Consider the following 25,471-nt stretch of genomic DNA (forward strand, 5'->3'; position numbering starts at 1 on the left):
GTTCTTAATTTGCGACTCTCTGAGCCCTTCCCATCGGTGGGCCTCAATTTCCCCATTTGTAAAGAGAATTTATTGGTCCCTAAGGTCTCGCCAGTGCTGGTGCTCCGCGAGGGAGTCCAGTCCCCAGCCAGATGCCCGGCACTGGACTTGGCAATGAGCGGGAGCCCGGACCTGGCACGACAGGGCGTCTGCGTCCCCAGGACACCAGCAGGCGGGACTCCTCCCCAGAAGATGAGAGCCACTCAACTGGTTCAAGCTGCCTCCAGGCTTGGGAGCTGGGTGGGTGCTTTTGTAGAGGAACATGGCCTTTTCATTAGCCCCATTGTCCACCAATTAGCCCAAGGCTGACTCACGGGGAACACGACGCTGGGGGCCGCCGTTCAGGCGGGTATCGTGTCCTACTTCTCTGAGAAACCTAGGCTCCGCTGCCTGGCCCGCTTGTCTCACAGCCCCGCTGTGGGTGCACCTGTCGCCTTGAGAGGGTGACGTTTATCGCACGTCTACCTACGTGGTGCCACGCGACGCACAGCCATCTTGTCACCGAGTCCACAAAACCGCCCCGGAAGGGAAGCACTGTCGTCGTCCTCACTTCTCAGAGGAGGAAGCTGCACCTCAGAGACGTGAGGTGTATGTCTCCGGTCCCGCAGAGGAGCAAACCACTTCGTCACTCACCAGCCGGAGCAGCCACTCGGGTCCTGTTTGCCAAGGAAGCGAAGCGCTAGGTGGTCTTGGGCAAGCCACGTCCCTCCCCCTCTCGCCTGCTGTCTGTCCCTCTCCAGTCGCCCAGCTCACCAAATCCTAACCCACAGCTCTGCACGAAGCAATGACTCCAGGTTTTGGAACCAGTCAGGCCCACTTTTTGATTTTGCTTCTCCCAGAGATAAAATACACATCGCTTCTGTTTTTAAGAAGCACATGCCAAGAAAGGGAGGTAGACCAGTAGACAGATCATCACTATGTAATTTGGCATGTAATGGAGCCAGATCGCCCAGCAATCTTTCTGTGTCCACACGGAGAGCCACCTCAGGCCTCTTTCCGGCTGCCCAGGATCGCATTGCGTGGCTCTGTTGCAAGTCATGTAACTACCCTGACACTACTGATGGGCACTTGGGTTGTTTCCCTCTCTCTCTCTCTCTCTCTCTCTGTCCATTTTTACAAATAATGCTACAGTGAATCTCCCTGTACACATCTTAAAACACTTGAATCCGCACTTGCATTGTTCACATTTTTACAGATGAGGAAGGCCACACGCACGCACCTCGTACTTCGGTGGATGCAGTAAATTGTCCTCTCAACATAATGCATCAATGTATGAGTGTGTTCCCCTCCCCACGGGCTAGGAGCGCACCCATTTCCCCCAACCTGGGCCAACACTCGATGTTATCCACCTTTCACAGCTTGGCTGAACTAATCAAATGGCATCTCACTGGGGCTTTGATCTGCATTGTTCTGACTACTCGTGAGATAAATCATCTTTTCATATGTTTGTTGGCCATTCTGATTTTCTCTTCTGCAGACTGCCTGCCCACAGCTTTTGCAGGTGACTCTGTTAGCGTGTTTCCTTCCCAGCCACTCTGACTCGGTTCTGTCCCAGTTTATCTTACTCCTGGCCTTTTGGCTTCTGATGTTCCGGTCTCCTCTCATATTCTAGACATTGCCTCCGGCTCCCACTGGTGAACCGCTCCCCCTCCCCCGTTCCCGCCCTCCACGCTGCACCAACCTCTAGTGTCAGCCAGCCTGAACCCATGAGGACAGAGTGCTTCAGACTGGACTTAGCCCAATCAGAAGGCAGTCCAAGCAGGGGATGGTCTCCAAAGGGTTCCTCCTATAACTCTTAAGATCAAAGCCTTCATGGGGCACCTGGGTGGCTCAGTTGGTTGGGTGACCGACTTTGGTTCAGGTCATGATCTCATGGTTTGTGAGTTCGAGCCTCGCGTCGGCCTCTGTGCTGACAGCTCAGAGCCTGGAGCCTATTTCAGATTCTGTGTCTCCCCCTCTCTCTACCCCTCCCCTGCTCATGCTCTGTGTCTCTCTCTCTCTCAATAATAAATAAACGTTAAAAAAATTAAAAAAAAAAAAAGATCAAAGCCTTCATAATAATCCTCTGAAGAAACTCAGTCTCAAATAACAAGAAAATTATTGGAAATAATTCCTAAATGGATGACAAACTCCCTGAACCTCTTCCATATCATGTCCTTTAAATGCCACTGTGGGTTTTTTATTTAAAACAAAGCCTGGTGGGGAGCCTGCGTGGCTCAGTCAGTTGAATGTCTGACTTCAGCTCAGGTCGTGATCTCACAGTCTGTGGGTTCAGGCCCCGCGTAGCCCGACAGCTTGAATCCTGGAGCCTGCTTTGGCTTCTGTCTCCCTCTCTCTGCCCCTTCCCTACTCGCTCTCTCTCTCTCTCTCAAAAATAAATAAACCTTAAAAAAACAAAAACAAAAAACAGAAAAAAAACAAAGCCTGAAATGCCCTTTTCATTTTAGTGAACTTTCCAGAATGAATTGCTCAGGTGATTAGATCTAATCATCAAAACTCCACCATCTCCCCCAACAGGTTGGCTAGCAGAGAAACAATGTTTCACATAACTCTGGACATGGAAAAGAGCCTCCATACCGTCTTAGTCAAATACTTCATTTTACAGCTAAAGAAACTGGCCGAGAGGGGAAGGTGGCTTGCCAAAGTCACACAAGTCAGAGATGGAGTGGGGAACAGGACCCCAACTGTGAATGCTGCCCGTCACCCTAACGGGGAAGAAAAGATGCCGATGGCTTTACTGGAAAGTTCTTAGGCCTGAGTTCACCACTGGGAACCTCAGATCCTTGGAACCCAGCAACACAGTGGTGCTCTGAGGTCAACAGACAATCAAAATGAATGAATGAATGAATGAATCCTGTACATCAAACTACTGTCACATCACCTAATACTGTAGTTTCAGATGGCAAGTGAAAGAAACATTATTACCATCCTTTTTAGCTTCAACTCTTCCACCAGAGCAGCAGAATTGATTAAAACAAGGCTTCCAGAAAGGGCATGCCTGCTTAATTTGCATTCAACCCTCAAATTAAAGGAACACCAGCATGCAATTATATTTTTTCTTACCATAGCCTAATCTGACCTTTTATGCATTCTCAGTTCACAGACAGCATTTTTACTGAGACTGTGACAGAGGTTTCTGTGCTCTTTTTGAAAAACACAAAAAACAAAAAAAACTGAGGGTTTCCTTCGTTCTCCATTGGTGCTAAATCATTACAGTAGAAACCAGAAACTGTCCTTGAACAGAAAACACCCCTCATGTCTATTCTACATGCAAGATGACACATTTATGATTAACTAAGCTACCCCCTTTTGAAGAGGCCAATAGCTGTGTAACATTCACCCAACAAAGAGTTATCAAGCACTGACTATCCACCAGCCACCATGACAGATGTACATGTAGTGGAAAATGGGACGCGATTCTTGCGTACAAAGAATAAGACAGCTGTAATGGACAAGATGCTCCTGAATACGGAGGAAGTGAAGGTGTGGTTCACTCTGGGAGGAACTGAGGGATTATTTCACAAAGGTGACAAATTCTAGCTGCATCCTGAAGGAGAGTTTAGCAAGAGGTGGAGGAGAACTGAGGGGCAGAGGTCGTGCACAGGGAAAGGTGCAGGGGTCTGGAGTGGTGGAGAGTCCAGTGTGGATGGAGTTGGGGAACAGTGGCGACAGAGGAAGCTGGAAGGGTCTCGGTCAGACTCTGGAGCGAGTGACTCTCACACTGAGGAGTTTGGACTTTACCCAGCAGTCTGTGGAGTCACCTATGACAGAAAATGTCCCTGTCAGGTCAAAGGCAGAGATAAGCAACTGCATGGGGCTTGTACCCACAAAGCCACACCCCAGCCAGCCTGTTCCGGAAGCACGCTGAGCCCTGTCCTGCCTCGGGTTTGCTCCTGCTGTTCCCTCACACTGGACACTCTTCCATCAGCTCTCTAACTGGCAGGCTCCTTCTCATCCAGGGGGAGGAAGCTCAGATACCACTGAGACCTCCCATGGCCTCCCTTCCTCAACATATCCCCACTCCCTAGCTATTGGCTTTCATATCAACCCTGTTTGGTTCCTTCACAGGACTCAGCACAACGTAAGACCATCCCGTTCATCTTGTTTGTGTATTGACCTGTTGATTGCCTCCACCCCTGGAATAGAAGCCCCATGAGAGCAGGGCCCCATCTGTCTTGATCATCTCCCATGCTTAGAATGATAACTAGCACACAGCAGGCTGTAAAATACTTGCTGAATGAATTAAGGAATGCGTTAATGTATTTCCAGGATGCTAGCTGCAACTATACTCTTTTCTCTCACGGAAGAAAGTATATTTGAGTGGTATTATTCGTCATAAAATCTGTATGCCCAGGCCACACAACAGGGCAACCAGAATATCTGAAGTATGGGATCCAGACAGACCTCGCTATTTCAATGTCTCCTGGTGATTCCAATGTGCATCTGAGGCTGAGATTCAGTGGCTTTGAAGGACAAGAGTGTGGCCGTTGGAATCCGACAAAGGACAAGAGTGTGGCCGTTGGAATCCAACAACCTCCATTTGCTTCCTAGATTTACCACTCACAGATCTGCTTCTCACACATAAAGCCTGGGGCTTCTTACTTAATCTAATCTCTTGAATCTGTTTTGTCTTTTAAAGTAAATACATTTGTAAATTTCAATATCTTATTTAAACAAATTCCTGGCGACACGTATTACAAATGAGCAAGACACAAAAAGATGTCCCAACCCCAAGCTGAGACTTCCTATGTGGTAGAAGCAACTGACACATTTTAACGCCCAAGTATGTCATGATCCAGGGCATAAGATTTCAGGGCATAAGAATGCATCTTTTATTACACCCAAAGCAACCCAGCTAGGATTTGATCCCTACTATGATGGCAATTTAACCTCAAAGATCGACTCCTATCTCTACATAATTAATGTGTTTGTTTGTTGTTTTGTAGCAAGGAGGGGATTTGGAAGTTCTTTGGAAAAATAAACATGGTGTACAGTTAATCATTTCCTGGATGCCTGTCATGTGCAGGGCATGAGAATATAGAAATATAAATAAGATAGAAGTCCAGATCTTACAGTACTTAGGCCAGAGGAGATACGACACACCCAGTGCCATGACAGGTGTTACGCAAATAAGAGTGTTTAACGATCGCTATCATTTATCAACACTGTATGAAGCATCTGATGCCTGTAACTCGTGCGGTCCTCAGAATCATCCCAGGAGGTAGGTACTATTATTATCCCCCTCATTTTATAGGTGAAGAAAATAAAGTACAGAAAAGTTAAGTGACTTGCCTAGGGTCACACAGCTATTAAATGACAGAGCCTGGATTCAGATCCAGACAGCCCAGCTCCAGAGCCCTTGTGCTCAACCCGCATGTTATATTGTGTCATGGGAACAAAGGGGCAGGAAAGACCACTTCTGGCTCTAGGAAGGGGACACTTCCTGGGGAAGACAGCATTAGAGGTTGCCTTGAGAAGTGGGTAGACTTTCAAGAGGCAGGGGTGGGGGAAGGGTCGTCTCCCAGTGAGTGGATGGCAGCATCAGTGAAGATTTGGAAATCAGAGAACACTCTTGAGGAATGGCATTTGGGAGACTGTAGGGCACATGATAAGGAGAAGATAATGGTGGGGAAATGGGCTAGGCTAAGGCCAGATAATGGAGTGTCAGAATGCCAGTAAGGATTCGGGCTCTAGTTAATAGCCCTTCGGGAGCCACTGAAGGTTTCTGAGCAGCACAGGCACACACAGCAAGTCGGACGGACCGGGGGGCGAGGTGATGGCAGGAGACAGATTTGGAAGTAGTGTTAGCAATCCAAGAAAGGGGAACAAAAACAAACCCGGACAGTGACAGTGAGATAAAAGCGGAAGTAACAAATGTGAGAGATTATGGAAGGAACTCAGCAGGGCTGGGTGTTGGGTTAGAACACAGAGAGGCGTGAGAAGTCAAAGGTGCGTCTCATGTTTGACTCTGGAAGGATGGAGACACCATTCACTCAGATAGGGAAGACGGGAACAGGCTGGGCAGAGGAAAAGGGGCAGATAAATTTCCTTCGGAAATGTGAGGAATCCGTCTCCTTATTCTCAAGCCAAACCAGCCAGGAGATTTTATTATTGGAAGCTCTCTCTGCTCAGAGATCCTTCGCACTGCTTTCAAATTGTTCCGTGACCTTTTACCTACTGAAATTGAGAGACGCATTTGTTCTGAGAGATTTGGGGAATTCTACCTTTACTTAGACTCTCTGGTCCTAGAAGGCTGTCATGTGGTGTCATTCCATCAAGAATACAGGAAAGCCAAACGTGAGTTTCTTTGTTCAAGGAATTCAAAGCAAGGTGGGGGGTGGGGGGGGGAGGCGAGAACTTCTGTCCAACTTGGGCAAAAGTTAAAACATCCTACAATTGAATTTGCAGCCATTAACGGTTCAGGACTTGCTGCTCTGATTCTAAAAAGGTGAATTAACATTCAAGGGAGGGCCTGGTGCTAGACACTGCAGCAGCATAGATTAATCGTATACAGATCCTCCACCCAAAGATAGTGTGGTTTATTCCCTTGTTAACCAAAGTGTGGTCCATGGACCGGCAGCATCAGCACCAACAAGAAGCTCACTAGACATCTCAGGACCTACTCCAGACCTATTGAACCAGAATCTTCATTTTAATAAGATCTCATGTGATTTATACACAGAGGTATATACTAAGAGTACACATAGACTTTGGAATCAGATGTACCTGGGTTTAAATCTTAGTTTAGCCACTTCCAACTTATCAGCACTTATCCTGGCTATCCTGGCCACTTATCAGTGGCCTATATCCTGGTTGGACCTTAAAATAACTTTGACTGCTTTCAAAAACTCCAGCCCCTGAAAAAAAAAAAAAAATGGGTTGCCTGGGTGGCTCAGTCGGTTGAGCGTCTGACTTTGGCTCAGGTCATGATCTTACAGTTTGTGAGTTCAAGCCCCACATCGGGCTCTGTGCTGACAGCTCGGAGGCTGGAGCCTGCTTCGGATTCTGTGTCTCCTTCTCTCTCTGCCCCTCCCCCACTTGTGCTGTTTCTTTCAAAAAAATAAATGTAAAAAGAATTTTTCAAAAAAAACAAAAAAATCCAGGCCCTGTCCATACTGCAGACCAATGAAATCAGAATCTCTGGGGGTAGGAACCAGACATTGGTGTTTAAAGGTCTCCAGGTGATTCACACGTGCATCCAAGGCTGAGAACCACAGACTTTGGAGAACAAGTGTGGCCACTGAAGCCAGTCTTCATTTGCATTCCACATCTACTATTTCTGAGGCAGACTGGGGCTTCTTAACCTTTCCTTAAGCTATAGTTCCTTGATGGAATGGACACGACAAATAGAATCTCTTTCAAAGGCTGAGCATTGGAAGAGTTGATACGTGCGAAGCACTTGGCATAATGCACAGAACTCAATCAATATTTATTATCATTTATGCAGGTCCCAGTTTCCTTTGCAGAAAAATCTAAGAAGCAACACAGAGCTTGAGGTATCGTAGAAATGCCAATCTGTGACCATGCTCATACTTTCCCCACCAGGGGTGACTTCTGATTACCTGGCCATGAAGAGGCTAATAGATACTGCCTTAGCTGTTTTTAGAATTTAAGAATCTATTCTTTTTCATTAAATTTGAGAATGAGATAAAGGCAGGTGGCAAGATCTTTTGCAGAACAGGTGAGAGTGAGATTCACCCCAAGTGCTCCCAACTGTGGAGCGGGGGTGGGGGGGGGGGGGAATAAAGTGGGGAGGGGCACGGCCAATCACTCAGAGCTTTGTCTTTGGCCTGTTTGGACCCTCCGGGCAGTGACAGGCCCTGCACCTCCTCTAATGCCTCTTACACTCTCCCTGCCTGGAGGCTCTACAGTGGGAGTTGGAAAGGCCTTTGGAAAGACTTACACGACTTTGCTTTCTGGAGCTCCACAAATGGAAACCAAGGCCCAGGGAGTTGTAACAACATATGCAGGGCCATCTGCAATTTAAGGCCACAAGCAGAAGGGTGTAAAGTGACCCAGTCAGCTGTAGAGGAAATAGCCTGGTAGTGAAAAAGGAAGTGAATGAAAGGGAAAATAAAGACATAATAGTGCTTTGAACCAAAGCTTTATAAATACTTGCCGTTTTAACCTGCCCAGGAGGTAGATAAGCATGTTGCCTTTAGCTTGTCCTCAAATTCAACCTCTCCCAAGAGGTTAAGGAACACACCCAAGGTTGGAATTGACACTCAGACCTCCCGACTTCCTGGCTTTGGAGCTGGGAGCTCAGCCTCCACCTCCCTGGTCTATCAGGAAAAACATCTGGGTCATAATGCTTGAGGATGGGATATCAAGGGGAAGTGGTGGAAGTTTGGTTCTTTAAGAAACTTTGAGCAAGACTCTGCCTAAACCACAGCCAGGAGGCCCCTCCCAGGGCCTGAGTCACAAGGCTCAAATGTTTCTTCACTTCTATCTTGGACGCTTCCCTTGCATGACCTTTAGGGAAAGCTACTTGTCTGTGCTGCTGGATGGGGAGAGAGGGAAGACTTCAAAATGTGTGAACACAGACCGGCAAGAGAGCCTGTCCTTTACATAGGCATTTCTGCCTGGTCTAACGCGGCTCCCCGCCACACTGGTGATCGCCAACTTAAAGCGAAGAGAGAGGAACAGGCAGGACCACAAGAAGAACAAGCAAAGGGAAGTCCTCTCTAAAGGCCAAAAGGTTATATAAAACATAATAAAATACAACTGTTTCCTTTAAAATTTTTAATGGCCAGGAAATGGTATAGAATAACTGCCAAGTCACATAAATTAACTTTTTTGTTAAGTTTCTGATCCCGGAAAGAACTCTATCAGTCGATGCAAACTGCACGGGAGTTTCATCAGCAGTCGTCCAGGCGTGTGACTGAGTGTGGGCCACGGACCCATCTTTACATGGTCCAGAAAAAAAGGCGGCTGCCATGTTTGGCAGGCTTCAGGTCTCCTTCTACCTCAGGGTTGGGCTCTGGTCTTGCTCTCGAGTGATAGGGATTCTCCGGTAAAGGTCGATCTGTTTTCACTTTAGTGACCTGTGAGGAGCGAAGAGGACAGAAGCAAGAGGCAAGGCTGAAGGTCAGGTGGAGCAGTCTGTGACCAAGAACGCACCTCCCAGCGTTTCCTCTCTGCTCCCGCTGCCCCAACTACCCCTCTTTTCTCAAGCCCCAGCAAACCACATTTAAACTCATTTAAGAAAGCCTTCTTGAACAAACATTTAAGAAAGCCTTTTTTTGGGTCATTTCATGTGGCAGAAGTTAGGGATACAGCAGGAAACGAAATACACACTGTCTTCGAGGGCTCACAGTCCGAGGGAGCCAGACAAGAAAATCAACCAAGACTCCCGACCGAATTATCATAACTGAGGCATGAACTAAGTGCTGGGGAGCAAGGACTCTGTACACGTAACCCATCCTGAAGGACAGGGGCCTGAACTATTTCATGGGGGGTAACGTTTAGCTTAAAAGGATAACCATGAGCCAGCAGAAGATTAGCAAGGGAAAGACATTCTAAGTAAACAGTACATGGGAAGACAGAGAGGCATGTCCTTAGAATGGCCAAAGGTTGCTTGGATAATGGAGGGAGATGAAGCACCTAACCAAGCACTTGTTAGAAATGATGCTGGGCCCCCGATTACGTTTCATTTTCACACTCCTCTGAGGCCTTTTTCCAGAGGTTCCTGGGGCCACCTGGCTAATAGTGGAAAAACTAGTGCTCAAAGCCAGATCTGCCTACTCCAAAGCCTGTGCTTTTACGTAACATACTACACTGGTAGACAGGGCCGGACAATGAAGGGTACTGAACGATGTGCACAAGTGGTTGAATTTTAACTCAAGGGTGACAGACGTCACTGAAGCAGGGAAGCCACTCAAGCACATCTGCAGGCTGGAAGGTGCAGAAGCTAGACTGGAGAGGGGCAAGACCAGAATTGGGAGAGTTGAGCCAACAGGCCTAGCAAGATGGTAGAGCACTGCACAATGGCAACAGGGAGACAGGTAGAAGGTGGTCACGTCCACATTATCCCCGATGGTCACAAAAATCTCCATCAGAAGCCAGCAGAAATTGTTCTCACTTTTTATTAATTAATTAATTAATTAATTTAGAGAGCGCATGAAATGTAGAGAGATTCTTAGGCAGGCTCCATGCCCAGCATGGACCCTGAGATCATGACCTGAGCCGAAATCAAGAGTCCGATGCTTAACCAACTGAGTCACCCAAGCTCCCCAATGTCCTTTATTTATTTATTTATTTATTTATTTATTTATTGAGAGAGAGGGAAAGACAGAGTATGAGCGGGAGAGGGGCAGAGAGAGAGGGAGACACAGAATCCGAAGCAGGCTCCAGGCTCTGAGCTGTCAGCACAGAGCCTGATGCAGGGCTTGAACTCATGAACCATGAGATCATGACCTGAGCCAAAGTCGGATGCTTAACTGACTGAACCACCCAGGCGCCCCCGTCCTCCCTTTGAAGATGAGGAAACACGCAGAGAAATGGAAAGACAAGGCCATGACTATTAATAGTCTTGTTATCTAGTGGTCTGATCTTCGAGCCACTCCATGTTATATGACTGATGAGTCTTCCCATGTGCACAAATCCAAAAACGATTCAATGTGAATGGAGCTTTCAGGAAGACAACAGCATAATTATTACTATAACTGCCCTGTGAGGCATTATTCTCTGTAGTCCACAGATGAGAACAAGGAGGCCAACTTGCCTATGAAAAGACACACGCTACAGGTCAGAGCCGGAGCTGGGACCCAAGTCTTCTGACTCCAGATCCAGAGTCTTTTTTGGTTTGTTTTTAGAACAGTGTTCTCATCTCTCTGCCACAGAGATCACTAATGCTTCCTTACTGCTTGACAGAGTAACTCCAAAGGCCTCCAGCTGGCACGTGAAGCTCCCTTCAGGAAGTTACAATATTTATGAAATCAATCTAGAAAAATGTTTCTCAAACTTAAAGTAGTGAACAGACCCCTTAAAAGGACAAATTATTGTGGAAAGAACAAAACAACTTCCTCTTCTGTACCATATCAAGAGAAAAGGAGAAGAGGCACGTGGTCAAACTAATTGCTAGGTACACAACTTTGAGCAGCCTACTCGACCTTCAATTTCCCATCTCTAAAATGGGGCTATTAGCTTACAGCGCTATTAGGATAATACACAGTCTGGAGCCTGATGCATAGCAGGTTATGGTTAAGCGCCAAAAGTTATTTTCAATATTAACATTATCAGGATGCCTAGGAAGGATGGAAACCTCAAAGGACATTGGCATCTAAGCTGAGGGCAGAGGAGTGAGTGGAAACTGGTCAGAGCAAAGGAGAGGAGGGCAACTTGGAGGAAGCAGAAGGCAGAAGTAAATGAAGGTAAAACGTGGGCTTTATCCAGCTGGTCATTACCTTTCTAAGAAGAGACTGGATTCTGATTCTAAGTAGGACTAAAACTGATAATCCTCTTAAAGAAACAAACTTTTGAAAAGAGGACACCAATACTTCATAGGTTTTTAAAATGGCTGACACAAAGATTCAGGAATCAGTATGCTTTCTCATCAGCATGATTTGCTGATTCTCCTTTCTTGAGAGACAGAAATGAGAAAAGGTTGTTTTCATCATTAAATCTGTAGGTCCTGCCGCTTTCCAACTCAGAATTATCAACAGTTTCAAGTAATTTGTTCAGGGATGAGCACTGGATGTTGTATAGAAACCAATTTGACAATAAATTACTTTTAATATTAAAAAAAATTATTGATTGCAATGAACATAAAAAGAGCAAAAAAACTTACAGACTAAATAATAAATAAATAAATAAATAAACAAACAAACAAACAAACAAAGCAATTTGTTCAGGACAGCAGAAGAAGCCATCTGAAGAGATCAGGCTGGATACAAAAAAAAAAAACAAAACAAAACTGCTAAGTCATTTGTCTACTTGTGACCCCAAGCTTGAGATCCAACCATCCATAGATGCTATACAGAAAGGCAAGGGAATAAAGATTAATTGTGGGCCCACATGCCAGGCACTAGGCCAGAGATTCACAAGGGCTCTCAAGCTTAATCCTCACAGAAAACTGGGTATGAATACTGGTCCTATTTTGTAGATGTGGTAGGACGAGAAACAGTTGGCAATTTGTGCAGGATCCCATAGTGATCGGTAGTACTATCTGCCTCCATTCAAACCTGAGTTTTCCCCCACCTTGCCACCTATCTGTCCCAGAGGGAAGGGACAATGATGAGGCTCAAGAAGCAGGGATAGGTCAGATCACAAAGGGCCTTGTAAGCCAGGACACTGCAAGCAAGAGTAAGCCCGTGAAGTTTTAAAAAGAAAAGTGATGTTTGGACTTCCTGGTTGGCTCGATCAGAAGAACATGCAATTCTTGATCTTGGGGTCTTGAGTTCGAGACCCATGTTGGGTGCAGAGATTACTAAAAATAATTTAAAAATAAACTTAAGGGGCGCCTGAGTGGCTCAGTCGGTTAAGCATCCAACTTTGATTCAGGTCATGATCGTGCAGTTCCTGAGTTTAAACCCCATGTCAGGCTCTGTAGTGACAGCTCGGAGCCTGGAGCCTGCTTTGGATTCTGTGTCTCCCTCTCTCTCTGCCCCTCCCCTGCTCACACTATGTCTCTGTCTCTCAAAAATGAATAAATGTTAAAAAAAAAAATTTTTTTTTAATAAATAAATAAACTTAAAAAAAATTTTTTTAAGTGGTCTTTATTTTCTATACAGATCATGCCTATAGTGGAGACATAATTATATCCTCAATTCTTCAATTTCAGGTGATACAGTGTCTTCTAAAATCTGAATTGAACCACCCTCCCCTCCCAGAAGTTCACGTAGCCCAAGTTAAGAACTCCTGTCCAAGATGTGGGGACAGTGAGAGGATTCAAAAACTAATCTAGGAGGGGCGCCTGGGTGGCGCAGTCGGTTAAGCGTCCGGCTTCAGCCAGGTCACGATCTCGCAGTCCGTGAGTTCGAGCCCCACGTCGGGCTCTGGGCTGATGGCTCAGAGCCTGGAACCTGTTTCCGATTCTGTGTCTCCCTCTCTCTCTGCCCCTCCCCCGTTCATGCTCTGTCTCTCTCTGTCCCAAAAATAAATAAACGTTGAAAAAAAAATTAAAAAAAAAAAAAAAAAAAAAAAAACTAATCTAGGAGATGTTCCCCTACGGGAACTGACGACTGTAGAAAGGAAGAAAGAGTGGGACGTGAAGAAAAGACACTCAGGTTTCTGAGGTTTCCACAGATGGTGGTGGCATGACTGAGACAAGAAATACAGAAAAAAGAGTAGGAAAACATGCTTTTTATGTTTTTTAGATGTTTGTTTATTTTGAGAGAGAGGGAGAGGGAATCCCAAGCAGGCTCTTTGCTGCCAGTGCAGACCAGGACACGGGGCTCAAACTCACAAACCGTGAGATCATGACCAAAGTCAAAATTGAGAGTTGGACACTTAAACAATGAAGCCAACCAGGTGCCCCAGAAAACGTACATTTTAAACTACAGGGAAATACTTCTAAAAATCCTAGGTCCTGATAAATGTGGCCTGAAGAACCTGGCATAACCTCGATCCTATTTGTTCTCTGAATTCTGTAATAACCTCAATGCTTTCAATTGACGGTGCCCCAACATTGTGTTTATCCTCATCTACTCCCTTCTGTTCTTCAATTAGCTAATTAAACAAACAATCTGCACATGCCAGAAGATCTATTTAAAGGAATATTTGTATTAAATAAATTCCCTTCTGGGTTGTGTATAATCCCTCTCATCAACCTGTTTGGTAAACACAGATTTCTCCCATCATATCTTTACTCACAGAGACCCCTCTCTGACCACCTCCTGCCCTCCCCCCACCCCTCAGTGAGAGGGGGAAACCCCCAGCAGGAGACCTTTTTACCTTGGACAGCTCTCCGAGGTCAGGTCGCACCCAGCCCAGTTTGTCCAGCACACACTCGTCAAACTTGGCCTGCTGTTTGCGACAACGACGAAGTAACTGCAGGCTGGAGTAATCAATGCAGGTCCAATATTCGGTAAAAGGCTCCGCACAGTGAAGCTTTATCTGCCTGGAAAAGAGGGCTAGGTCAGGGGTAGCTCTTTGCAAAATAATGAGAAACAGAAAAGTGGGGGGAAATAGGTACAGACCTCAAATGCATAACCTTCCTTTTTGAAAGGTATGAGAATAGATGTTCTCACTTCACTTACAAGACAACTTAAGATCCTCAGGATGAGAAGCAACATGTAAAAAAAGATTTGTAAGGAATAAGACCTAATTTCTTTATGTACCAAAAATAAATGAACTGAAATGCCAAGAAAATTTGGTCTAAGCACATAGATTTTACTCAGAGCACTCCTCACTTAGGGCCTACCTATTCTTTTCTTTATATCCAATTCTAAAGATTATCAGTCTACCAAATTTAGAAGAGGAGGCGTAATCCGAGATGGGCATGAGGGACAATGGCAAAGGAAGAGACAGAACTATACAAGGCAAATACACATACTAACAAGCAGAAGATCCCGGGGTCATTCAGTGTCAAGGCAAACTACCCCACACTCCCCAGAGCTCAAAGTCCTCATTCTATTAACGGACTGAACAAAAACAGATTCATCCTTGTTATTAAGAAAGTTAAATTACATTTGGTGCTCTCTGCTAAGAAGGAGGTAGCACATTCACAAAAATAAACTCAAGATGGATGAAGGACCTGAATGTGAGACAGGAAACCATCAAAACCCTAGAGGAGAAAGCAGGGAAAAACCTCTCTGACCTCAGCCACAGCAATTTCTTACTTGACACATCCCCAAAGGCAAGGAAATTAAAAACAAAAATAAACTATTGGGACCTCATCAAGATAAAAAGCTTCTGCACTGCAAAGGAAACAATCAACAAAACTAAAAGGCAAGCGACAGAATTTGCAAATATTTGCAAATGACAGATATTTGCAAATGACATATGGGATAAAGGGCTAGTATCCAAAATCTATAAAGAACTCACCAAACTCCACACCCGAAAAACAAATAATCCAGTGAAGAAATGGGCAGAAAACATGAATAGACACCTCTCTAAAGAAGACATCCAGATGGCCAACAGGCATATGAAAAGATGCTCAACGTTGCTCCTCATCAGGGAAATACAAATCAAAACCACACTCAGATATCACCTCACGCCAGTCAGAGTGACTAAAATGAACAAAACAAGAGACTATAGATGCTGGAGAGGATGCGGAGAAACAGGAACCCTCTTGCACTGTTGGTGGGAATGCAAACTGGTGCAGCTGCTCTGGAAAACAGTGTGGAGGTTCCCCCCAAAACTAAAAATAGTATCTACCCTATGACCCACCAATAGCACTGCTAGGAATTTACCCAAGGATACAGGAATGATGATACATAGGGGCACTTGTACCCCAATGTTTATAGCAGCACTTTCAACAGTAGCCAAATTATGGAAAGAGCCTAAATGTCCATCAACTGACGAACAGATAAAGAAGTTGTGGTTTATATATACAATGGAATATTACTTGCCAATGAGAAAGAATGAAATCTGGCCATTTGTAGCAATGTGGATGGAACTGGAGAGTGTTATGCTAAGTGAAATAAGTCAGGCACAGAAAGATATCATGTTTTCACTCATATGTGGATCCTGAGAAACTTAACAGAAGACCAGGGGGGACGGGAATGGGGGGCGGGGGGGAAGTAACAGAGAGGGAAGGAGGCAAACCATAAGAGACTCTTAAATGCTGAGAACAAACTGAGTGTTGATGGGGGAGTGGGAAAAGTGGGTGATGGGCATTGAGGAGGGCACCTGTTGGGATGAGCACTGGGAGTTGTATGGAAACCAATTTGACAATAAATTATATATAAAAAAATAAAAAATAAAAATAAATAAATAAAAGGAGGTAGCATATAATTCATTAATTCTGTGACCACCAAAACATGGTTGAAGAAAAAGTAACTTTTGTGTATAAGCCTCAATTATTTTACAAAATTCCCCTTCTCTTACTATTCAGCCTTGCTAGTAATCCAATAAATGCCAATCCAAGGAAAAATAAAATACCATTATTTTATGTAAAAGCCATACATGAGGCAGTGGAAGATATGCATAGCACCTCCTTCCCCCAATGGAATCATAATTTGGAAGTGCTTACTTGTCATACTCTAAGAATCTAGCTACACTCAACACAAGAATCTTATTTAACATGGCTCGGGAAGAACCCCAGACATGGGTTGGAGGAAATGCACAGTAAACAATCTGCTTTCCATTCCTGCTGGGTTTCCCTGCTAGGAAGCAACCAATGTCACCAATTTCCTTTTTTCTTTTCTTTTTAATGCTTCTTTATTTGTTTTGACAGAGAGCAAGAGAGAGACAGTGCACATGTGGGGGTGGGGGCAGAGAGAGAAAAAGAGAGAGAGAAAGAGAGAGAGAATCCTAAGCAGGCTCCATGCTGACAGCACAGAGCTGACCTGGGGCTCGATCTCACCTGAGCCAAAATCAAGAGTCAGACGCTTAACTAACTGAGCCACCTAGGTGCCCCATGACCAGTAGAGATTCTGGTGTAACCTGTGGCTGGCAGGGTGTGCAACAGGAAGGAAGGAGGAATATCAAAGCCCTAGGGAGCTTTTCTGAATTGCCTCTAGCCTCACCGACCACAACAACATCCACGGTACGTAAAATTGCACCCACCTCACTTGACAATCACTTTGGTAGTAGCCTACTGTTTCCAGTACAAGTGGTTTATTCCTCCAGCATGGGGGCAGTGGGAGAGCTACTAGCACTATTACAGTACTTAGTCTCAGTTCTGGACCCTGTTACCCTGGTATCCACACCCAACGAACAATTGCCTACAAACACCTGCAAAGAGCAACATCAGCAGTGAAAAATTCCTCTCACGGAGGCGGCTGGGCACCTCAGGAGCTTGTGAAATCCCAACATGTCACATTTAAATATACTACCTCTGGGCCAAAGCAGAAATGTTTTTCCAAAGTTCTCTTAGCAAAATTTAAATAATAAACACACATTCAACCTTGTTAGCAATCAAACCAATGCAAATTCCAAAGCAAGAATAAAACACCATTTTGTACCTATCAAATATTTAAATAATATGCAACGCTGGTGAGGTACAACAAGATATAGTGCTGAGGGCAGCATAAACTGACCCAACTTTTTTTAAAATGGCAACTATAGTTCAAAAGCCATAAATTACATTCAAAGCCTTTTTACAGAATAATCCCACCTCTGGGAAATTTATGCCAAGGAATTACTTAAAAAGAGAAAAATTCCTGCACACAAAGGTAACCACTGAGGATTTATCTAAAACAAGCAAAATCTGGAATTAGGGGCACCTGGTGGCTCAGTCGGTTAAGCTTCCGACTCTTGATTTTGGCCCAGGTCATGATCCCAGGATCACGGGATCAAGCCCTGCGTTGGGCTCTGCGCACGACGCAGAGCCTGCTTGGGATCCTCTCTCTCCCTCTCTCTCTCTCTTTGCCCTCCCCCACTCGTGTGTGCATGCTCTCTCTCAAAATAAACATTTTTAAAAAAACAGAATTAAAAATGACTTTGTAACAGGTAAATTATGGTTGGTTTACCTACTGGTGGAATATTAAATAGCCATTAAAAATGATCACAAAGACAATCTAGCAACTTGAAAGAATGTTCCCCATGGTTTCAGCAAAATGCAGAAAAATGAATTTTAAACGACACACTGTGACTTTAACCACAAGAATATCTTTGCATGTGGACAAAGACACCAAGCAAAAGAGGAGAGGAGCTATTATGTGAAGGAATTTGATTTTTCCCTCTAACGTCATTGTAGTGGACATCTGTGGGTTTTGCGTAGCCAGCAGTCAGTCCCCATTCTTCTGTAACATCCTTGTAATTTTTCTTTGGGGAACAATCTGTCCCTCTCTCTCAGCAATGCAGTTTAGATGAATTTAAGTCACTTCCCACTTTAGGCCTGACAAATCACAGCATTTTATCTCCTGAAACACACCTGATTCAAAGAGAGGCATACAAAATCGACCAGCCAGGCCAATGAGACTCAGGCCAGGGACCTATGCTCACACCACTGGACAAGGACACTCTTGGGCCAGGTCTAGGCAAGCAGCACAGCAGTGTGGGATGGCTGCCGGCCACTTCTGCCACAGCAAGAAAGAGTCTCTCTGAAAATGAGTTTGACAGACAAAACAGAACTAAGAGATCGGGGAAGGAGAAGAGAGGCAACAAGATACCAAGTAGTTATGAAATTATATAAGCCCTTTGATTCCAGCCCCGCCTGATGCCAGCCCCATTTCTGGACTTGACAGCTACATAAGCCAATTCCCTTCGAGTGGAGTTTCTGTCCCTTTTAATAGAGTCTGTCAAAACATTTTTCTACAATTGCAATATGGATTGTTTTACTTATGGTATTAAGCATAATGGCCTACTTAATACCTTGACTCTGTACACACTTTTCTTTCCATAATAACTGAGTGTTCCATAGTAGCATCAATCTAGTGAACACCTGTTAGCAAGCACTGTGCTGAGTTGGTTTTACGTACTTTTACAAATTTTTCATTACAATCCTGTATGATTTAGAAATTAAGATTCATGGATATTAAAGGACATGCCAAATAATAAAAACAAATAACAAAGCTAACTGCATCATTTACTGCATGCTTACCTTGGTCTATCCGACTTCAAGGTCTTACACTTCCTACTAAAATTATCCTTCTACTTAATTAGCTAGATGTTCACTGAGATACATATACCTAGATGTTTCAGCCCACAGGCACGGATGTCAAGTCAAAGACTCTTACCTGAAGAAGTCCAGAGCACACTTGTTGACGAGCCTGCCTTCCTCTAAACACCGCCTGGGGTCTTTCTCTTCCCAGCGACAGAGCATGAACTCCTTGTTGGGCTTATCACACTGAACTCCATAGTGGTGGGCGGCAGCTTTCAGCACCGAAGAACTGACTTTCACCTGGGGAACGGAACAGGAGGAGACAAACCACAGATCTGTGACCAGGATATCAACTTCCTCAACTTCATCTCCTGCTGCTGAAGGCCGAGGGAACACAAAGGGAAAACTTGTTCCGACTCCAAGAAAATTAAAGATAGGGGGCTACCATAATAAACCTTTATGATCTCTGCTGCTTTAGAGATCACAAAGCTTTTTCACATGCATGATTTTCTACACCTTCATAATAATCTCATTAGGTTGACATTACTCTCCCCATTTTAGACATAAGGAAATGGCAGTCCTAACAGAACCCTTAGCTCTCTATGACAGAGAAAGTAGAGCTCTGAAAGATGATGGAAGCTTCTGTGATGGAAGGAGAGGAACCAACTCTGGGGAGTTTTGATGAGTCTCCTTTCCAGGAATAAAACTGATGGGGCAGGGGGGCGCCTGGGTGGCTCAGCTGGTTAAGCATCCAAGTTCAGCTCAGGTCATGATCTCGAGGTTCCTGAGTTCAAGTGAGTTCAAGCCCCTAGGTGGGCTCTCTGCTGTCAGCAGGGAGCCCTCTCTCTCTGCCCCTCCCCAGCTTGCTTGTGCGAGCTCTCTCTCTCAAAAATAAACACTAAAAAAAAAAAAGTGATAGGATACATAAAATTCCCAGAAGACCACAGAGTCACAGAAAATGAGACTGGAAAGGATCAGTAAAAACATCCAGTCCAGTAAGTTATTACTAAAGTACTAAAATTTTCTATTTTTTCCTATCACACACTATATCCAAGGTAGCCACCAGTCCATAACTCTCTCTCACTTGCCTTCCGGTTGGTTCATTTTCTTGAGAAACAGTATAGTTACAGCTCACTCACAGAGGGCTGCACATAGTCCAGGGCCCATCGAATTGCTGTGCAGCAAGGGTTCTGCTGGCCTCTTTTCGGTACTACCTTATCCTGGGCCAATTCCACAACGCTTGCGTTACTGGAACTTAAATAGAACATGTGTTGTCTGGGAGGACCACCCTCTTCATTATTCTTCCTTTTCGAAATCGCTTTGGCTATTCTTTCAGATGAACCCCCTCATCCAATAATTTGCACTGGAACTGCACAAAGGTTAGTTATGTGTTAAATTAGAAGGGAAAGAGCATGTTTACAACACTAGGTCTCTGCTGAAATTTTTTATCTCCCCAGAGGATCTTTCTCTAAGCACCATACAAAAGCTCTCATCTGTTGAGCCACTCACTCTGTGCCAGATACTGACGATACGACAGTCACGGTAGAGGTGAGACTACATGAATTATGCCTTCTCACCAAGACATATTAAGTCCCTCCTCTTACTCAGGTCATTGTTATGTTCTTTGGTTAAAATGATAGTTTCCCTCATATAGGAACCTTGCATATTTCTTGTTTATTCCTCAGTATTTTAACCTTTTTGATACTACCTAAATAGCTTGTTTGTACACTGCATCTTCTCTCTAGCCATATCTTACTGATACAAAATCAAGAGGATTAAGGGGTGCCTTATCCTCCCCTTGGTTGAGCGTCCAACTCTTGGTTTCTGCTTGGGTCATGATCTCACAGTCATGGGATCAAACCCAGTGCTGGGCTCCACGTTAAGCATGGAACCTGCTTGGGACTCTCTCTCCCTCTCTGTCCCCCCCATGCTCACACTCTCTCAAAAATAAATAAACTTAAAAAAAACAAGAGGATTAAGAGGAAAAACTTCCACTTACAAGTAAAAACTACCTTCTTTTCTGATAGTTATATCCTTTTTTTTCTCCTTCTCTTTTCCTATCTTACTGCTTGGACTAAAACCTCTAGGACAATACAAATGAACAGCAATGGCAGTAGGCATCCTTCCCTTTTTCTAGACTTTAAAGCACAATTTGGTTCAATATTTGCTATTGGTGTCTGGGATATAGTCGTTTGGATAGTCCTCATTAAGGAAGTTTCTTTCTGATGATTCTGTTTTACTGTTGTTTCCAGAAAGACTGAAAAATTCAGGTTTCTTTTATCCATAAATGTAGAGAATTAGCAGATTTTCCAAAAACCTCTCGCTATAGCTACAATAAAATCTAGTCTGTGACAGTGCATTATGCTTTAAGATATCACTGGATTTGATTTATAAGCATTCTGTTAAGGATTTTTAGGTAAGAATAATGTTGTAATTATTATTTTTATAATAATAAAAATTTTATAATTTTATTTTTTATGACTTTCACACAGCTTAGGTTAAATTACTAATAAAAGGCAAGGGAATGTGAAGAGAGTAAATCATCTACACACTATGGGAAGAGAATAGTTAGGACGATGTCTACTAACATTACAACTGCTGTAATTATCAAAGCAAAGATGAACTTATGATACAAGTGAAACCTGCCATGACAATTCTAATAAATTTGTTTAAAAATCTGTAAAATTTTATATGACAGCTGTTTTTTTAAAGTTTACTTACTTATTTTGAGAAAGAGCGCACGTGTGAGCAGGAAAGGGGCAGACAGAGAGGGAGAGAATCTCAAGCAGTCTCCACACAGTGAGCACAGAGCCCCTGACAGAGCCCCACGGGGTGCCTGAACTCATGAACTGTGAGATCATGACCTGAGCTGAAATCAAGAGTCAGATGCTTAACCTACTGAGCCACCCAGGTGCCCCATAGAGTTGTGTTTTTTTTAAGTTTACTTATTGATTGATTTGGGGGGAGGGAGGGGCAGAGAGCTCCAGAAACAAGAGAATCCCAAGTAGGTTCAACGTTGTCAGTGCAGAGCCTGAAAGTGGGGCTCAATCTCAGGAGCCGTGAGATCACGACCTGAGCCAAAATCAAGAGTCAGTCGCTTCATCTACCGAGCCACCCAGACACCCCTACAGTTTTTTATAAGAGTGTATTAGGTTAATTGAGGAGTATACATTAACTTGCTATATTACCTGTACAAAGCCAAGAGAATAAAAATCAAAACTCAAACTTTTTAAAGCTTAATATATTTAAAAAATTAAGCTGTTCTTATCTCCTTGACCAATGCCTTAAAAGATCTTTAAATGGCTGATTCACTCGAATGCCTTCACAGCCATTGTGCCCAAAAAGGTCATGACATTCTTTGCCTTACTTTCCTACAAATGTAGAAGTCTTACCAAAATCTAGGGGCACCCATGTTGTTGAGTGTGTAAAATATGCTCTGTCACAGGGAAATAAAGGATAAGAACCACTCACTGAATCTCTTTCCTGGGGACAGAGATGTGCCCAAGATGACACAGCAGGCCAGTGGCAACCGCAGAGCTGGAATCCAGAGACTGTGACCTTCAATCAAGCCTCTTTGCATTACACAGCCTTCGCTGAGGTGGCAAAGGACTTCAGATGTCCCCTCACCTGCTTCTTCACAAAGACGGATGAGTTCCACCAGAAACAACATCCCTTCCCAGCTGCTTACTGTGAATACCCTCTCAAATTCATTCAGCTCCCTTTGTCTCAAAGAACACAGAATTCCAGCATCTTCCTCATTTACCCTCATGACAGCCTCCCTGCACAGCGGGTTTATACAGTCTGCAGGTGTGGAAAGGGAGGCAGGAAAAGTCTTACAATCTACCACCAATCTTCCAGTCCTGTTCTCTCTTCCTTAAACCACGTCTGCACCTCTTTCTATAGTAATTTATGCTGTGACTTCTATGTGACTTAATTTATGGAAAATGGGGGGTCACTGTACTCCTTTGATAGTACTGTTGAGGATTAAATGAGTTCACACGTGTAAAAATATCAAGAACAGTGGCTAGCACATAGAAAGCACATCAAAAATATCGGCTATTATTTCTGCTCAAAATTGTCAGTTTGTACAAAGAGGTTCCAGCCCTAAGCTTCTGACTACTTCGTTCACAGGGATGTGTCAACAAGGTCCAAAATGTGTTTAACTTGCCTCTCAAAGCTGCTCCTTCTGGCTTCCCCAGTCCCACTGTCAGGTTGCAGATCTGACAGGCTCCCCGACCTTTCCTGCCTGTGATATCTAAGTCACTGCTAAGTCTGATCAACTCCAGATAAATCTGTTCTTTCCCCTCTGTGAGGACAGTCACCACTTATGTTGGGGTCATTAATATCCTCCTCGTTATTTCAACAGCTGCCAAGACTAGTCCCCCTTTTCTTTTCCTCTCTTCAATCCATTCTTCACAGGGCTGCCAGAGTGATCTTCCTAGAAGACAATTCTTACTGTACTCTACTGAAACAAATTAGCGACAAAACCCTGGAAGGATTCAGGCTTAACAGCAGAATAAAGCCCAAACTTTTTACAGGGTATTCAAAGCCTTCTGGATCCAGCCTTCTCACCCAAGACACTTCCAAAAAGGGACCTGCTGCTGTCTCAGAGCACTGAACTCACTGTCCCCACAACCCATCTGTGGCCTCCTGCATTTTCCCATCTCTTCACCTTCGCTCAGATCTAACCCTCGCTTAAGAAAGCCTGTCTGTCCGTCTTGGCCTATAAATGCTATTCTTCAAATGCCATTTCGCCAAGTCCCACATTACGCCCGAGAAGTGCTTTCTCTGTTCCCTTTATAGCCTCAGAGAATTATACAGCTGGAATCACTTCATCTTACAAATAAAATAACTGTGTCTGCAGATGCTACAAGTGACTAATCAAGGTAACTGAGCAGTTAGGCCTAGAATTTAGATCCAACTTCAAATCCTACTCTCTGCTCTGAAACCATGTCTGCCCCTCTTCCATAGATTTAATCATACTTTGTCTTGCATTGTAGTTATTTATGTAATTATCTGTATTTCAGTTCAAAGGTATGAACACTAAAGGCAAATTATTCCAGATATAGAATACTTGCAGGAAGTAGAACCTCAGATTAAATTAAACTTTCAATGAAAACTACAGCACTTTCAGGCTAACCCAGCTTCAAGGTGGGACGAAAAAAACAAAAGACTGAATACCAGCAACCTCCCCTCTCGTAAATGTACTTGACCAGAGTCCCTGAACACAGCTAAAAGGTTATGCCTCTGTGGGAAATAATAGTTGCCATTCTCACAGGCATCTGAGAAGATTAACTGAAGTCATGAAGATAAAACCCTTAACAGAATGCCTGGTATATAATTTCTGGCACATAATTTTTAGTTTTGCCCTCCTTGTCCTCTTATGTAGCCTGGTCTTTCTACTATCCAGTCCTGCCACGACACTCCTCTGCCTTAAAATCTTCATCCTCTCCCTCCCACATCACCTTAAAATAAGTCTGGCCTTGTGGAAGCTGCTTCCCAGTCCTTCCAGTCCAAGGTACCTCTCTCTGGGCTCAGCAACAGCTGATTCCCACCAATACTAGAGTCACATCAAACAGCACTGGTCTCCCTAGACTCAAAAGGTTTTGCCAAGTCTTCTCACTCTTTTGAGCTTTTACCCATAATACAATAGTTTAAAAGCACGGGTTTGAAACTCAGACCTAGAGTCATAGTCCAGCTCCACCACTCACTAGCTATATGACTTTGGGAAAATCACTTCTACTCTTGGGACCTGTTTTCTTACCTTTCACATGAAGAGGCCAATAATATCCTACCTCACAGTGTTGCTGGCAGGATTTGATGAATTAATGTACATGAAGGAACTAGCACCTTACCTGACTTCTAAAAAAGGCTTGGTCGTACTTGCTATAATTAGTTTATACTGTCTTCACTTCTCATAGCACAAACTTCACTATACTGTAACTGCCTCTTTATGTCTGTCTCCCTATTAGATTATAAGCTCTACTAGGGCAAGGACGCTCTTATTCTCCAGTGTGCGTGTATATGGCAATTATTCAAATGGTATCTCCTGAATAAATGAATGCTCTAAATGTCCTATTACCAAACACCCTCCCAGGGTTGTTAGCAATTTCACTCTCCAGTTTCATCTCCTTTTGCTTTGGCTTCCTAGCTCCACTCCAACACTGTACCGATTAGGCTACCTAGAAGCGACGGTCTCTCTCGCTCGGCTGTGAACACCCGGGGTTGCATATTCACTTCGCAGGGAGGTCTGAGTATTAAGTGACTTTAAAGGAAGTAAAGTGGCCCTGGCTGGTGCTTAATAAAAAGTACCACTATTATTCACGTAAAGGGCAAGCAGATGGCAGGAGGTCGGGGTGGGGGAGGCGAGGAGACTTCCACAGAGCCCCTGCATGATGGGGTGGGGGTGAGGCGATTCCCGGAGCTGAGCCGGGGGCGTCCGGGAATCCACCTGTGTCCGTGTCGGGGGCATTAGGTGGGGGGACCCAGGGCCCACAGTCCAGTGAGACGAAGCGGAGCTGGGCCCAGGCCCGAAAAGCTGCAGCCCTATGCCCTGCTTGCCTGGCTTCCGGACGAGCCTCACCTCCTGCACTTTCAGATCCTCCACAGTGGGCAGCTCCACTATCCCCGGCATGACGGCGGTAGCCCCGACCCCGAGGAGGCGCCCGCAGCCGCGTCGCCCCCGTCTCCTTGAAATCCCCTTTCGACCGCCAAGGGCCACCTCGGGCCTGCGCATGCGCGGGCGGCCACGCAGGCGCAATGCTCTGCCCAACCGCGAGCCAT

At 44.6% G+C, this 25,471-nt stretch overlaps 1 protein-coding gene across 1 annotated transcript; it reads right to left on the minus strand.

Moving 5' to 3' along the window:
- Positions 1-8,766: 8,766 nt before the first annotated feature.
- On the minus strand, positions 8,767-25,453 carry NDUFA8 (NADH:ubiquinone oxidoreductase subunit A8). The gene is made up of 4 exons (XM_045468146.1): positions 25,272-25,453; positions 18,825-18,988; positions 13,933-14,098; positions 8,767-9,083 (listed from the first exon to the last, which is right to left on the minus strand). The coding sequence occupies exons 1-4, from the start codon at positions 25,422-25,424 to the stop codon at positions 8,946-8,948; spliced, it is 621 nt and encodes a 206-aa protein (XP_045324102.1). The 5' UTR covers positions 25,425-25,453; the 3' UTR covers positions 8,767-8,945.
- Between the last annotated feature and the right edge of the window lie 18 nt (positions 25,454-25,471).

Source organism: Leopardus geoffroyi, chromosome D4 (assembly GCF_018350155.1).
Source record: "Leopardus geoffroyi isolate Oge1 chromosome D4, O.geoffroyi_Oge1_pat1.0, whole genome shotgun sequence".
Lineage (NCBI taxonomy): Eukaryota > Metazoa > Chordata > Mammalia > Carnivora > Felidae > Leopardus > Leopardus geoffroyi.

Excerpts from the sequence above, each read along its gene's own strand:
- NDUFA8 (XM_045468146.1), bottom strand. The coding sequence starts at position 25,424 with ATGCGCAGGCCCGAGGTGGCCCTTGGCGGTCGAAAGGGGATTTCAAGG. Across the intron at positions 18,989-25,271 it reads AGGATCTGAAAGTGCAGGAG|GTGAAAGTCAGTTCTTCGGT; the intron begins GTGAGGCTCGTC and ends TCCGTTCCCCAG. Across the intron at positions 9,084-13,932 it reads ACCTCGGAGAGCTGTCCAAG|GTCACTAAAGTGAAAACAGA; the intron begins GTAAAAAGGTCT and ends CGCTCCTCACAG.